Raw genomic sequence first — 12092 nt, forward strand, 5'->3', positions numbered from 1 at the left:
TAAACACAAACTAATCTCTCATACATAAACTACTCATTTAACTATCTAGACAATAAGAGTGAAATATTAATTGTTAACATAAAGAAGAGTTTTGTATTTTCAACAAAATCATGAGTGGTGATGCTTTGATCTCAATCATTATATTCAAATTTCTCATTTTTCTGACATTTTAATTTTCTACTATGCAATAATTTTGTTTTATATATTTAAATTTTTTTTTTTTAAATTACAATAAACCTATTCAACGTACAGGTATGACAACCTGTAGTGTACAAGAAACGCTCCTTTTGTTTGGGTACACAAGAAACATAAGTGTGGGCCTAGACAAGACAAGGGAGCAAGCCCGAAAGCCCATCAAAATTAAAAAAGAAAACAAAAGAAAAAAAAAAAAGAAGAAGCGGGAAAACCCCCCAAAGCTCAAAACGCTCCAAAATCCAAAACGATTCTCACTCCATTTCCCGCTCCACTCTCTCTCTCTCTCTCTCTCTCTCTCTCTCTCTCTCTCTCTAAAACCTAGTTGCAGTCTTGCAGATCCAAATTGCGAGCCAGCCATGGCTAATCCCTGGTCCGAATTCGAAACCAGTCTCGAACTCGAAGAGAAAGCGTGGCACCTCCTAGCGCTTCTGCTTCGAATCGGCCACGCCGTTTACCCTCAAAACCTCGCATCTCAATGTCGTTTATTCACAGCTTCACCGGATTTCATCTGCCACGTCACCTCTCTCACCGGTTCTCCTCTCTCTGTTACCGATAACGGACTCGTCACCCCCTCCGTAAACGCCGTTTTCGCTCTCGGAAGTTTCTTCTCTCTCCATTTCCCTCGTTCGCAAACGCACTGTTTCAGAAAACGCAAATTGCTTTTCTCAACCGCCGAAGGTTATCTTGAAATTGAATTTGAATTTGAATTTTATTTTGTGTTCCGATGATTTGATTCGATATTTTGGTAAAAGCAGATGGAAGAGCTTACAAGAGATTAGCAATTAGTAGTGGAGTTCAAGAAGTTTCTTTTCAGGTATTCCTTTTTTATTTTTATTTGCCTAATGAAAAGGTTATATGAATGTGAAATCGTAACCGTGTTTGCTGATGAATTTGATTGGCTTGTGAGTAGTTAGTGTGCCTTTGATATGTGACAGCGCCAGTAGCTTGATTAAGCATGGATTGCCTTTTCTTAAATTTAGGATGCAATTTTTTATTTTTTATTTTATATAGTCTGGTGAAAAAATATAGAGTTACAACCATTTGGATAGGAATGATTATGGTTATTATTCGTAATTAATTTCTGAGGGTATAATTTGGTTGCCTTTCCTTTCATCACAGGCATGCACGGGATGCTTGTTTGAATGATAATGTTTAGAAAGTAATTTTAATGCATAGTGAAACACAGTTATTTAATGATACATTTTTATTGAATTTGATAAGCTGCTATGTACTTTTGATATTTGATAGTGAGTGAATTTCATTATCTTGCAGTTAGGGTGCATTATAGTAGGAGTTAAAATTATAGAAATACAATCAATTGTTTTTAACTGTTTATTATGAGGTCTGTTTGTTTTGAAATTTACTATAATTAATTTTGTTTAAATTAATTTTACAAATTAATTTTGTTGTGAAAATTAATTTTACAAATTAATTTTGAATCGATAAACGAAATTGAGAAGTGGGAATATTGATCTTTGAAAACGGTAAAGCAACGGGCACATCGGGTTTTTGAGTGTATAATTTGGTTGCCTTTCATTTCATTATGCCTTTACGGTCAGTCTGTTTGAGCATCTTTAAAGAAAAAACTTTCTCAATTAAAAACATGATTAAATTTTATAATAATTAGAGAAGATTACTGTAGTTTTTTAAAAGCAAAAACTAAAAAAAAAAAAAAACACGTTTTAGTGCTTTCCTCGTAGGTTATCTTAAGTAACTTATAAGGATAAAGTACATTATAAAACGCTTGTTTTATCAGGGCTTAAAAACACACCCTCTTAATCAGCTTCATAGAGTGATATATATCTTTTCTTTGTCTATGATTGTATTTTGTGCTGAATATGGTACCGAATTTTGGGACTTTTTCTTTGTGATGCAGAGTTTTCCTGATACTGTAAAGGCTGTGATGAGAAGAAATTTCCCTGCCATAAAATTTGAACCACCGAATATAAGTAGAGGGAATTTTGTATTCCCCTTGCGTATTGAATCTATTGATACGAATGGAGAGTGTTCAGGTTGTTCAGTGCCAAATTTTAAACATAGGGAAGCTAATAATGATGCCAGCACTAGTATGTCTCATGGAGAGGTTTCTAGATCTGTGACTAAAGCTAGTGATAGTTTGTTCATGACTGGAAGTGCCATAAATTGTTGGAAGCTAGCGAGCATAGATAGATTCAAGGAATGTAATCTCTTTGTGAACCTTGCTCTGCCAACTTGTTTCCAAGATACCTCGTTATGCCATGGTGGTGGTGTTGGTAGCATTGAGTTCTGGAAGAAAATGGATTACTTTGACACATTTAGGCATGGATATCCTGAACAGGACATTATCCATTCTGTGGACGTGGATGGTTTATGTAAAAGTAATACATACAAAGATCCAAGAAGAGAATCCAATGAAGATGACAAAATGGAAATTGGTTCAAAGAAAGGGCTGATTGGTTCTGACACAAATAGAGATAAGGAAGATGTTGCTCAGATGGTCAATCCTATTCCACGTGGAGAAGAATTGACTAATGGTTCGGAACAAACAAACCTTATCCATGAAATAAACTTGGAAAAAAATAAGAGTGGGAGAAACACTAAGTCTACTTATAAATCAGCTCAGTCCACTGCAAGTCCAAAGCAGCTTTTAAAATCTTCCAGCATACTAAAGGGAGGGCAGAAGAATGATCTGCACCCGAAGTCACAAATTCTCAAAGAGTCACTAGCCTGCAATAAATTTGATAATGTTCCCAAAAATGTTGATCGATGTAAAAATGATCAGAAACTTATTACGAGGAAGCAAAATCGTAAAGAAAACATGGCAGGAAGTGTTTCCACGACTCCCAAGGTGAGCTGTTTACACTAAGAGCTATAGTTTGGAATAACCTGTGCTTTTGAAGATGTTTTAGGATCATTTGTCCTGTTTGCCTAAGATGTATAATTTATGTGTTCACTATTCACATTAACCATTTTGGTTATTTTGTTGATTTAGGTGGAGAAAAAAGTATATCCATCTTTTGAAACTTTTACAATAGAGGAAGAAGAAGGTTCAGGTATTAGGACTCTACTTCATTTCCTTACTGACAAAAAAAAAATTCTATTTAAATTGCATTGACATCGCTCATTTTTTTCATTTAGGTGGTTATGGTACCGTTTACCGTGCTCAAAGAACTACTGATGGAAAAAGAGTTGCAATAAAATGTAAGTAACATCTATCTTTTATATTAATTTTTAGCTGTATATTTAGTGTTGCGATTTAACAAAAGGGGAAAAAGGGGCAGTGTCCTCCACTACAAATTGGTGCTACCTATTTATCGTCAAGAACAAATATCCAGTTTTTACTTGCGTTCAGTTTCCATCTTATAACAGAAACTGAAAACGATTCTTTGTATGTAATCGTTTTTATTTTTATATTACTAATTACTATATGATCAGCGTAGTGATTTTTGAGAAATTGATATTGATGCTACAACATATACATGCCATTTTACAGGTCCTCATAATAATGCTCATAAAAACCACGTAAATAATGAGCGGAATATGCTCGAGCGTTTTGGGTAAGTATATGACATATGATTCAATATTTGTTTATTTAAGCTGCAACGCGTCCTGCTATTGTCAAATGTCAATATGTGTATTTTTTTGTCATGATGCAGAGGTAAGAACTTCATAATAAAGATTGAAGGTTCTTTCAAAAATGGCAACAGTGACTGCTTTGTTTTAGAACATGTTGAGCACGACAGACCTGAGGTAATTGTTGAACCCATTTAAAATATATATTTTCTTCATCAGGAAAAATAGCTGTTTTCGGTTTCAGACATTTAAACATTTTTATTTAATCAACGAGTTGAGTTCAGGGGATGAATTTCCCGTTTATCATTTCCCAAATTTTAACCGATTAGCTCAGGAGAAGATCTCTAAACATTCTTTGGAGTTTGGAATTTGTTATTAACAATTCTAGGAGAAGAATTACTCAAAGAACTGTAGGAACTAGGGAATCCAATGAAAGAATAAAATTGAAAAAAATTGTATTGGATTAAGAAAGAATTGAGAATGTTAACAATGAATTTGAATAATCCCTCTCAGCCTTCCTCTTTTCTGTTTATAGCTATTCATTATTAACCGTTTTCAATATGACAACAAAATTAACGACAACGGACTTAACTGAACGACAACTCTAATAACAATAACAGAATTAACAAAACAACACTATATAAAGTCCTATATCAGAATTCCTCTTTAACGGACCTATTTTTACTTCTTGATTGTTAGGTTTTGGAAAAAAGAAATTAGTATATGCAGGAAATGGATAAACCTTTCCTGAGATATTCTTCTTATTTAAATTAAATGATTTTAATTTTATATGTTCATGATAATACTCTAACCTGCTCTACATTCATGTTTAATGGAGATCATTTTCCCTTCTGGATCTGTAGGTTTTGAAAAAAGAAATTGATATAGTTCAGCTTCAGTGGTATGGGTATTGCATGTTCAGGGCCCTTGCTTCCCTGCACAAGGAGGTATTTTCCCCTTTGCATATTCAGAATCTCATATGACTTTGACTTAAGACAGTATATGCAATTGTTTTGAGAAATTGAAATTCTATTCAATGTAGGGAGTGGTTCACAGAGATGTTAAACCTGGAAACTTCCTTTTCTCTCGAAAGCTAAACAAAGGCTATCTTATTGATTTTAACCTTGCCATGGTTAGCTTGCTTCTCTTGGAGCTACTTTTTGCTGATCATTTAATCTAAAAATAATCTGATGAATTATGATATTTTCTTTCCAGGATTTGAAGCAGAAGTACAACATTGGAAGTAAGCTCATGTTCACTATCTCTTGCTTATTCTTTTGACTTCGAGAATTGAAAAAACTTGCTGAATCTTTTCTTTTTTTCTTGCCTGTACTTTTCATAAAATAAGACTAGGCGCCCCTTTGGATACTTGGGTAATTAATCTCAAGTGATAGGACAGCATCTTAGAACAAAAGAAAAAGATATCTTTCTTGCTTCTACATGAATTATATTGATTTCCTTCAAAAATCCCTTAGTCAGTGATCTTCATAATATAATCTGGTTAATTAATTTAGTCAATTTGTGCATTTATTCAGGTAAATCAAAACCAATCCTTGATACGTTCAGTAATGTTCCCCTCTCTTCTGGTACTTCTCCACTGGTCCAAGACAAGAAACTTGGTGGAAGCAAGTGTTTAACATCTAATAAAAGGGTGCTGGCAGATTATAAGAATTATTCTGAACTTAATAGGCATGTGAAGCAAAAGGCTTATGCCGGTTCTCTGAAAAATTGTCCTGATAAGGCTGCTGGGAGTTTACTTAGAGCACAAGGAACAGATGGCTCGGGTATAACCTCTGCCAAAGATGTTACTAGCACTAGAACTGCTTCTGCAGAGAGGCTCAGAGAACCCATACCTTTCCGAGGAAGAAAGGAGCTTATCAGCCTTGTGAAGAATTCTATGCAATGTGCAAATAACAGTTCAATAAAAGGTCCTTCTTCTCATAGGAAAAGGGTCACTGCTCCGTCAGGCAAGGTAGATGGCAAGATTTTTTATCTCACCCCAATGCCTCTACATTCAACCACTGTTGCTGCAGGTTTATTGAGAAGCAAAGGTGTGATTCTAATTGCAATACTTGAGTTTTGGGGAGTTGCATTGCTACCTTAATCTACTCCTTATTTCATCACTTTCTTGTTTCTTTCCTAAACTAAACGGCTTAGCATGCTAACTGCCAATATGTTATCTAGGAGATGGAAAACATAAAAGAGAAGGTTCATGTGTTGGAACCAAGGGATTCCGGGCGCCAGAGGTAGGATCTTGTTGTCACTTCTTTTCACTTCTATTTTCAAACAATAGTAGGTCCAATTTATGTTGATACAGATAAAAATACTATCTATACCGAATATTGACTTAGGGAGTGCTACTTTCATATGCTTGTAAAACAAGAGAAAAATAAGCTACAATTTAGCACTTGGAATGGCGAATTATACTGCCAATAAGTTTAAAACGTGAAGCATTTGCCTACCCGAAAAGAAATCATTTTGCGTACCTAAGGATACCTTGTTTCTCCTTAACCCAATTACGGTTCATTAGAATAATAATCAGATAGCTTAAATATCAAATTGCTGCTGTCAGGTAGTTTCCTCGATTCAGCAGTATAAGTTCCAGTATCCCAAATTTCCATTTGTTGGGGTGAAATTCTGCTTATCTGCTGATTGCTGAGATAGTTATGAGAATTTGGCTTTGGCAGGATACCTTTCCTGTCTTTACTGAATTGGATATTACACCTTCAAAATGCAACATCTAAAGTAGTCACTTAGAGATGTAATCGTACTATCTAATTATTGTTTCTTCAGGTTTTGTTTAGGTCTCAATTTCAGGGAAGCAAGGTTGATATTTGGTCGGCTGGAGTCACTCTACTGTACTTGATGATCGGAAAGACTCCTTTCACTGGCGACCCAGAACAGTAAAATCACCTGCAAATTTTAATTTGTGATTTTATCTTTCTGTCTTCTATGCTGACTGAGTTTTGTTGTAGGAATATAAAAGAAATTGCTAAATTGCGGGGCAGTGAAGAGCTTTGGGAAGTGGCCAAACTACATGACCGTGAATTATCTTTTCCAGTGGTAATTCCTTTTAATCCTTATATTTTATTATTTTATTAAGTTTATGCGAAAATGTATTTATAGATGATTTTGTTTTTGAGATTTCTAGCACTATTAAATTCTTTTATCAGTGTGAGTGCGTCTCGCTTGAGGTTTTTCTTTAAACTTTACAAATTCAGGTTAATGTTTACTGGTAAATAAATGGTCCATGAATTAATTATACTGACATTTGGATAATATTTGAAGATGGTGCCTGCGCAAACTTCGTTTTGGTTTTTACCTAGTTTGCAATCAACTGCAATTATGATTCTAAATTTTTCGCACTGATCTCATGTTACTGTAAAGAAAAGCAGCTCTTGTTTTTCAATATTGTAAATGAATCAAAATGATTAATGTTTGCCTATTAGTCATCCTTGTTAATATTCATTGGATTGCAGGAGTTACTTGATGACCGGTACTTACAGTCATGGGACATAGAAAGCTGGTGCAAGGTTCACACGAAGAGGCCAGAGTTTCATGAACACATCCCGAAATCATTATTTGATTTAATAGACAAATGTCTAACAGTAAACCCAAGAAATAGGATCAGTGTCGAAGATGTTCTAAGGCACGAATTCTTTGCCTCATGTAATGAGATTATGAGGAAGCAAAGGATGATTCGACGAGGTCTCAGCTCGGACACCGCAGCTCAGAGCAAACTGAAATCAGTTGCATCAAGTATAGGTGTTTTTGGTAACAACAGTTAGTGGATAACTAACTACTGTATTTTTTATTTTTCTACCTACGGGGGTTGACACAAGAGGGTTTCCTATACTCATGATAGCTGTATATATGACTATTTCAGAGTAAACGAGCGCAGCGTAACTTGTAAGTTGTGTAAGCTGGTTAAATTTAGAACAACATATTTTGTATTTATTCTTTTATTGCTGTAAAGCGTTTTCCTTTTTTTCTTTGGTTCCTTCCTCAAGGTGGTTGAAATGAATTTTTGTATTTAGTTCAAGCTTTTTTTTATAACTTTTTCAAGGAGGGGTCACCTTCAGAAATGTCACATAAAAACAACCATTAGAGATATTCAAAAGTTATTTGATCGCATATGAATTTGTATTTTAGTATACTTATGTACATATCTAAATGCAGATTTGATGTGCTATATTGATGTAACTTTTATTTGTTTCAAAGCTTGGGGGTATTGTAACTATATTTTTGTCTCAGATTGTAAACAAAGCCTAAGCTTCAACAGACTTCCTATGGAGATAAATGCTTGCAAACACACCATTAAAACACATACAAAACAAGATATTTAACAATAAACAGTATATTATACATTTACACACTTAAGATGCTAAGAAAAAGTCAATTATGTTGTGTTTTGGTATAGATATTGAAGGAACAGTAATTTTGTAGGATTATTTAAATTAGCACTTAATGAAATTATCTGTTTAGGTGTTTTGTAAAAAGATTTTAAAAAATTCTTCGGTATTTTAATCTTATAACATTTGTTTATCTTAAAATAAGAAATTTAAAATTTAAGCTAAATAGATAGAATCTTTCAATAATAATTAGTCTATTACTTTAATCTGCAAAACCATGAGATGAAGGAGCAATACTTGAGTTCATAAACAAATTTAAGTATAAACATAAACAAGTTTGATCTTAAATATCAATTATATCAAAGACAAAACTTAAATGCAGTTCATGAAGTGTTACTCGTACTATTTACTAATAAAAAACAAATTTATTATTAAAACACCTTCAATTTTATTATGTACACAACATATAAGAAACAACACATAAGTTTCGTCCTTTTATAAACTCATTTCATCGTTCTGCTAGCAATAGATTTTCCTTAGTGTGGTTAAGAGAGATTTCAAATTCAACAAATTCATAGATAAATAGACGAGATCCATTCCCTTCTCAATTAACCATTAATGGTTAATTTCAACTACGATCGTATTTCAGTGGCTTTTTCAAAGTTCTTACACTTAATGGTGGAAGAAAATTAACCAGTAGCTTTTTACTTTAATTTGCAAAACCTTGAGATGAAGGGGCAGAGCTCAAGTTAATAAACAACAATTTACCTACACACTTCACTAACAAGTTTGATCTTAAATATCAGAGATTTTAAGAATTCTGATATCATCATTCTGCGAATAGATTTCCTATACACCTCTCAATGACTTTAAGAAACATTTCTATTGGTCCTTGCTTTCAAAGACAAGACCTTAGAGACAAATGCTAATATTGTGCTTTAATCTTGCAATTAAAAAAAAAAGGTGTTCAATGATGCTTTCAACTTTGCACAATTACAAATAGTTTACCAATATTGTATGAGACAGAGAACGTCTACCATCATAAAGTACGTTTAAAGGTTGAGTAATAGTAAATAGAATTCTCCCAAAAGAAGGAAATAAATTGAGGACAAGTATTAAAAAAGAAAATTAGTACCTGGAATAACTACACTTAGAGAAATGAGCCAAAACTGATTACAATGATGAATATGAATGCAAATAAAGTAGCTAATATGATTACACATAAATAAGTACAATTTGTGTAAAACAATTACAATTAGTTTAGACTAAAACTTAATAAAAAAACTATCATTCAATATACCATTTGATTTATCACATTACAATAAACATATGGCCCTGTATTCAAAATTAGCATCTGTATAAGAATTTAAAAGTTCATTCAGCTATTTAGGATCAAACAATTCACTTATAAGACTCGTAATCAAGTGGAGTAATGATTATAGACATCAAATAATATACAACGAAGATGAATGCCACAAGAGAATATATATTCCTACAGGAACAATAAGACAAAGTACAAAGTAGTAGATATACATAAGCAACATTATATAATTCTGCACAACTAAACAAGGCTCAAATGATTTTCTCATTCTAGTTTACACTGATAATACATAAAGAAGGGTTATACCCCAATGTTGTGATACCAGAGGTCAAAAGAAACGTTGCAGACAAATTGTCTACTTTTCTGAACATAAAATTAGACAAATTTGTAAAATACAAATCCAGAATATTGGTAATCTAATGAGAAAAGTAATTAATTAAATGGATAATAAAATGAAAAGCCCTAAGTAGGCACCAGTTTGTCATTTCTAAAACATGCATGTCTTTTGCAATCTTGTTACCAAAGCAAATACTAATAATTCTCACATATGTAGCATCATCTTATTTGACAATTTTGCATGTTTAAGTTCAATCAAATGGCAACTAATTCCAATATTATATGAGGCATAGGAGACAAATCATCACTATTAATACAAAATTAAGCCACAGTTAACAAAAAAAAAAAAAAGCAGAACCGATGCTTCCTTGTACACACATCTTTTCTGAAAATGAGAATATAACAATCAGCTAAAAATAAAAAACTTACTAAGTTAGCAAGGCCAATCCATAATTACTATTTAGGAGTCTCTATCTCAGTGTGAAAGTAAAAGGCTGCAAATTGAGAGTCTGTCATAGATCTAAAGCATTTACTTACGAGAAACCTCTAGCAATCATTTCACAAAGAAGTTTCTCGGGCTGTATTATTTTCATTTCTTTCAAACAAAGCACAGATAATTATTTCATAAGTTATAGCATTAGGGCTGTAACCATTGTCTTCCATATTTGACCGCAAGGCTAAAGCTTCATCAAACAAGCCCTCCTTACAAAGCCCATTGATCATAGTATTATACATTGGGGCAGATAGATGACAGCCTTTAACCAAAAGATCCTCAAAAACCTTGCATCCTTAAGTCTTCTGCCTTTGCGTAGTCCATAAATAAGTATCGTGTCGCATTTGGATGAATGCTTTGTCTAAAACTTTGTTGAATAATGTAATTGCCTATCTAAATGATGGTTTTTGAATAACGTGTCTATTAAGGAATCGTAGGTAATTATACTGCACTTTGACCCATATCATGCATCTCATCAATGAGCTCTCTCAAACATAAGATATTTTCCCTAATTTGCACAAACCATCAACAAGAGTTTTTAAGTTATTACAGTTGGAACCATACTTTTGCGACGCATGTCTTCAAAGAGATTTATGGCTTCATGCGCCTTTTTAGTCTTGCATAATTCATTAATCAATATGTTGTAGCTTTGTACATCAAGGGTTACTCCATTTCGGATCATGTTGTTGAATACATGTTTTGCATTCTTTACTCCATTAACAAAGCAGCAGGCCCATTAAAGTATTATAAGTAACAGCACTAACTTTCAAACCTTTTATCATCGCAGCTAACACATTTATAGCGCCTCTTTTTTCCTTCCTTACACAGTGCATCGACCAATATGTTATAGGTATATAAACATTTGGGTGGATGCTTTTACATACCATTTCATTGAAAAAACCAACTGCTCCTTTGACTGACCCAGCAGCAAAAAGCCATATATTAGACTATGTGACAGAGGATAAATTCCTTGACAATTAAAAAAAACCACATGCCTCGTTTGCAAATTTATCTTTGCACAGGCTATGAATGATTGCACTGTACATTACCGCGTGAAGCTGAATCAACTGCCCTTCAAGCTGTCTCAGCAACTTTACGGCAGCTCTTGTTTCTCCCACTTTATATAATCCATTGATCAACTTCCGGTAATGTGCTACCACCATGTCATGAGAATGCAGTGCTTTTCTAACGTTACCGTGCTGCATTTCTAACGTTACCGTGAAGACAGAGACCATTCATGAGTGTGGTCAATATTTTGCTGATAACTCTGAAGATCTTGGCCAATACCGAAAAAGATAAGGTCGCAGTTGGCTGAAACAATTGATGAGAATGATAAAAGTATAAATGTGTTGCTCAATTCCTTCGAATCCCAATTGTTGTAAAAGTGAAATAGCAGTGTGGAAATGCTTAATCTTAACAAGGGATCCCAAAATCTGGATGAATTCAACGATGGGTGGAGAAGGACGCAGGGTGAGCATGCAATTGAATGAGGCAACAGCATCATCAACATTGTAAACAAATGGAGGCGAAGAGTGACTGTGAAGCTTTGCAGTTTTACAAAGAAGAAAAGGGGAAACTTGAGAACAGTGAGGGAGAGAGCATACTCTAGAGAATGGCATGTTCCGTTTGTCCGAAAATCCAAATCAAATGTGAGAGAATGGCTGTAGACTTTTAGAGGTTAATTCGTGGAGGAACTAACTGTCTATGCTGCTGCTCTTGATTTCTTTATTCGAATAGAGAGATAGAAACATTAGTTAGAATAAATAAATATTGTAAATAAAAGATTTTAAATTTAGTATACCAATTAAAATATATTTTGAATACATTTTTTATATTAATTATT

At 33.6% G+C, this 12092-nt stretch overlaps 1 protein-coding gene across 1 annotated transcript; it reads left to right on the plus strand.

Moving 5' to 3' along the window:
• The first annotated feature begins 551 nt into the window (after positions 1-551).
• LOC113866599 (probable serine/threonine-protein kinase cdc7) lies at positions 552-7872 on the plus strand. The gene is made up of 15 exons (XM_027501417.1): positions 552-873; positions 951-1009; positions 2072-3022; positions 3167-3227; positions 3313-3375; positions 3668-3731; positions 3831-3924; positions 4611-4694; positions 4790-4879; positions 4963-4990; positions 5283-5798; positions 5932-5993; positions 6541-6650; positions 6723-6810; positions 7227-7872. Exons 1-15 carry the CDS (start codon positions 552-554, stop codon positions 7533-7535), a joined length of 2901 nt encoding a protein of 966 aa, XP_027357218.1. The 3' UTR covers positions 7536-7872.
• Positions 7873-12092: the final 4220 nt, after the last annotated feature.

The sequence above is a fragment of the Abrus precatorius genome, unplaced genomic scaffold, assembly GCF_003935025.1.
Source record: "Abrus precatorius isolate BTA unplaced genomic scaffold, Abrus_2018 Scaffold5, whole genome shotgun sequence".
Classification (NCBI taxonomy): Eukaryota; Viridiplantae; Streptophyta; class Magnoliopsida; order Fabales; family Fabaceae; genus Abrus; species Abrus precatorius.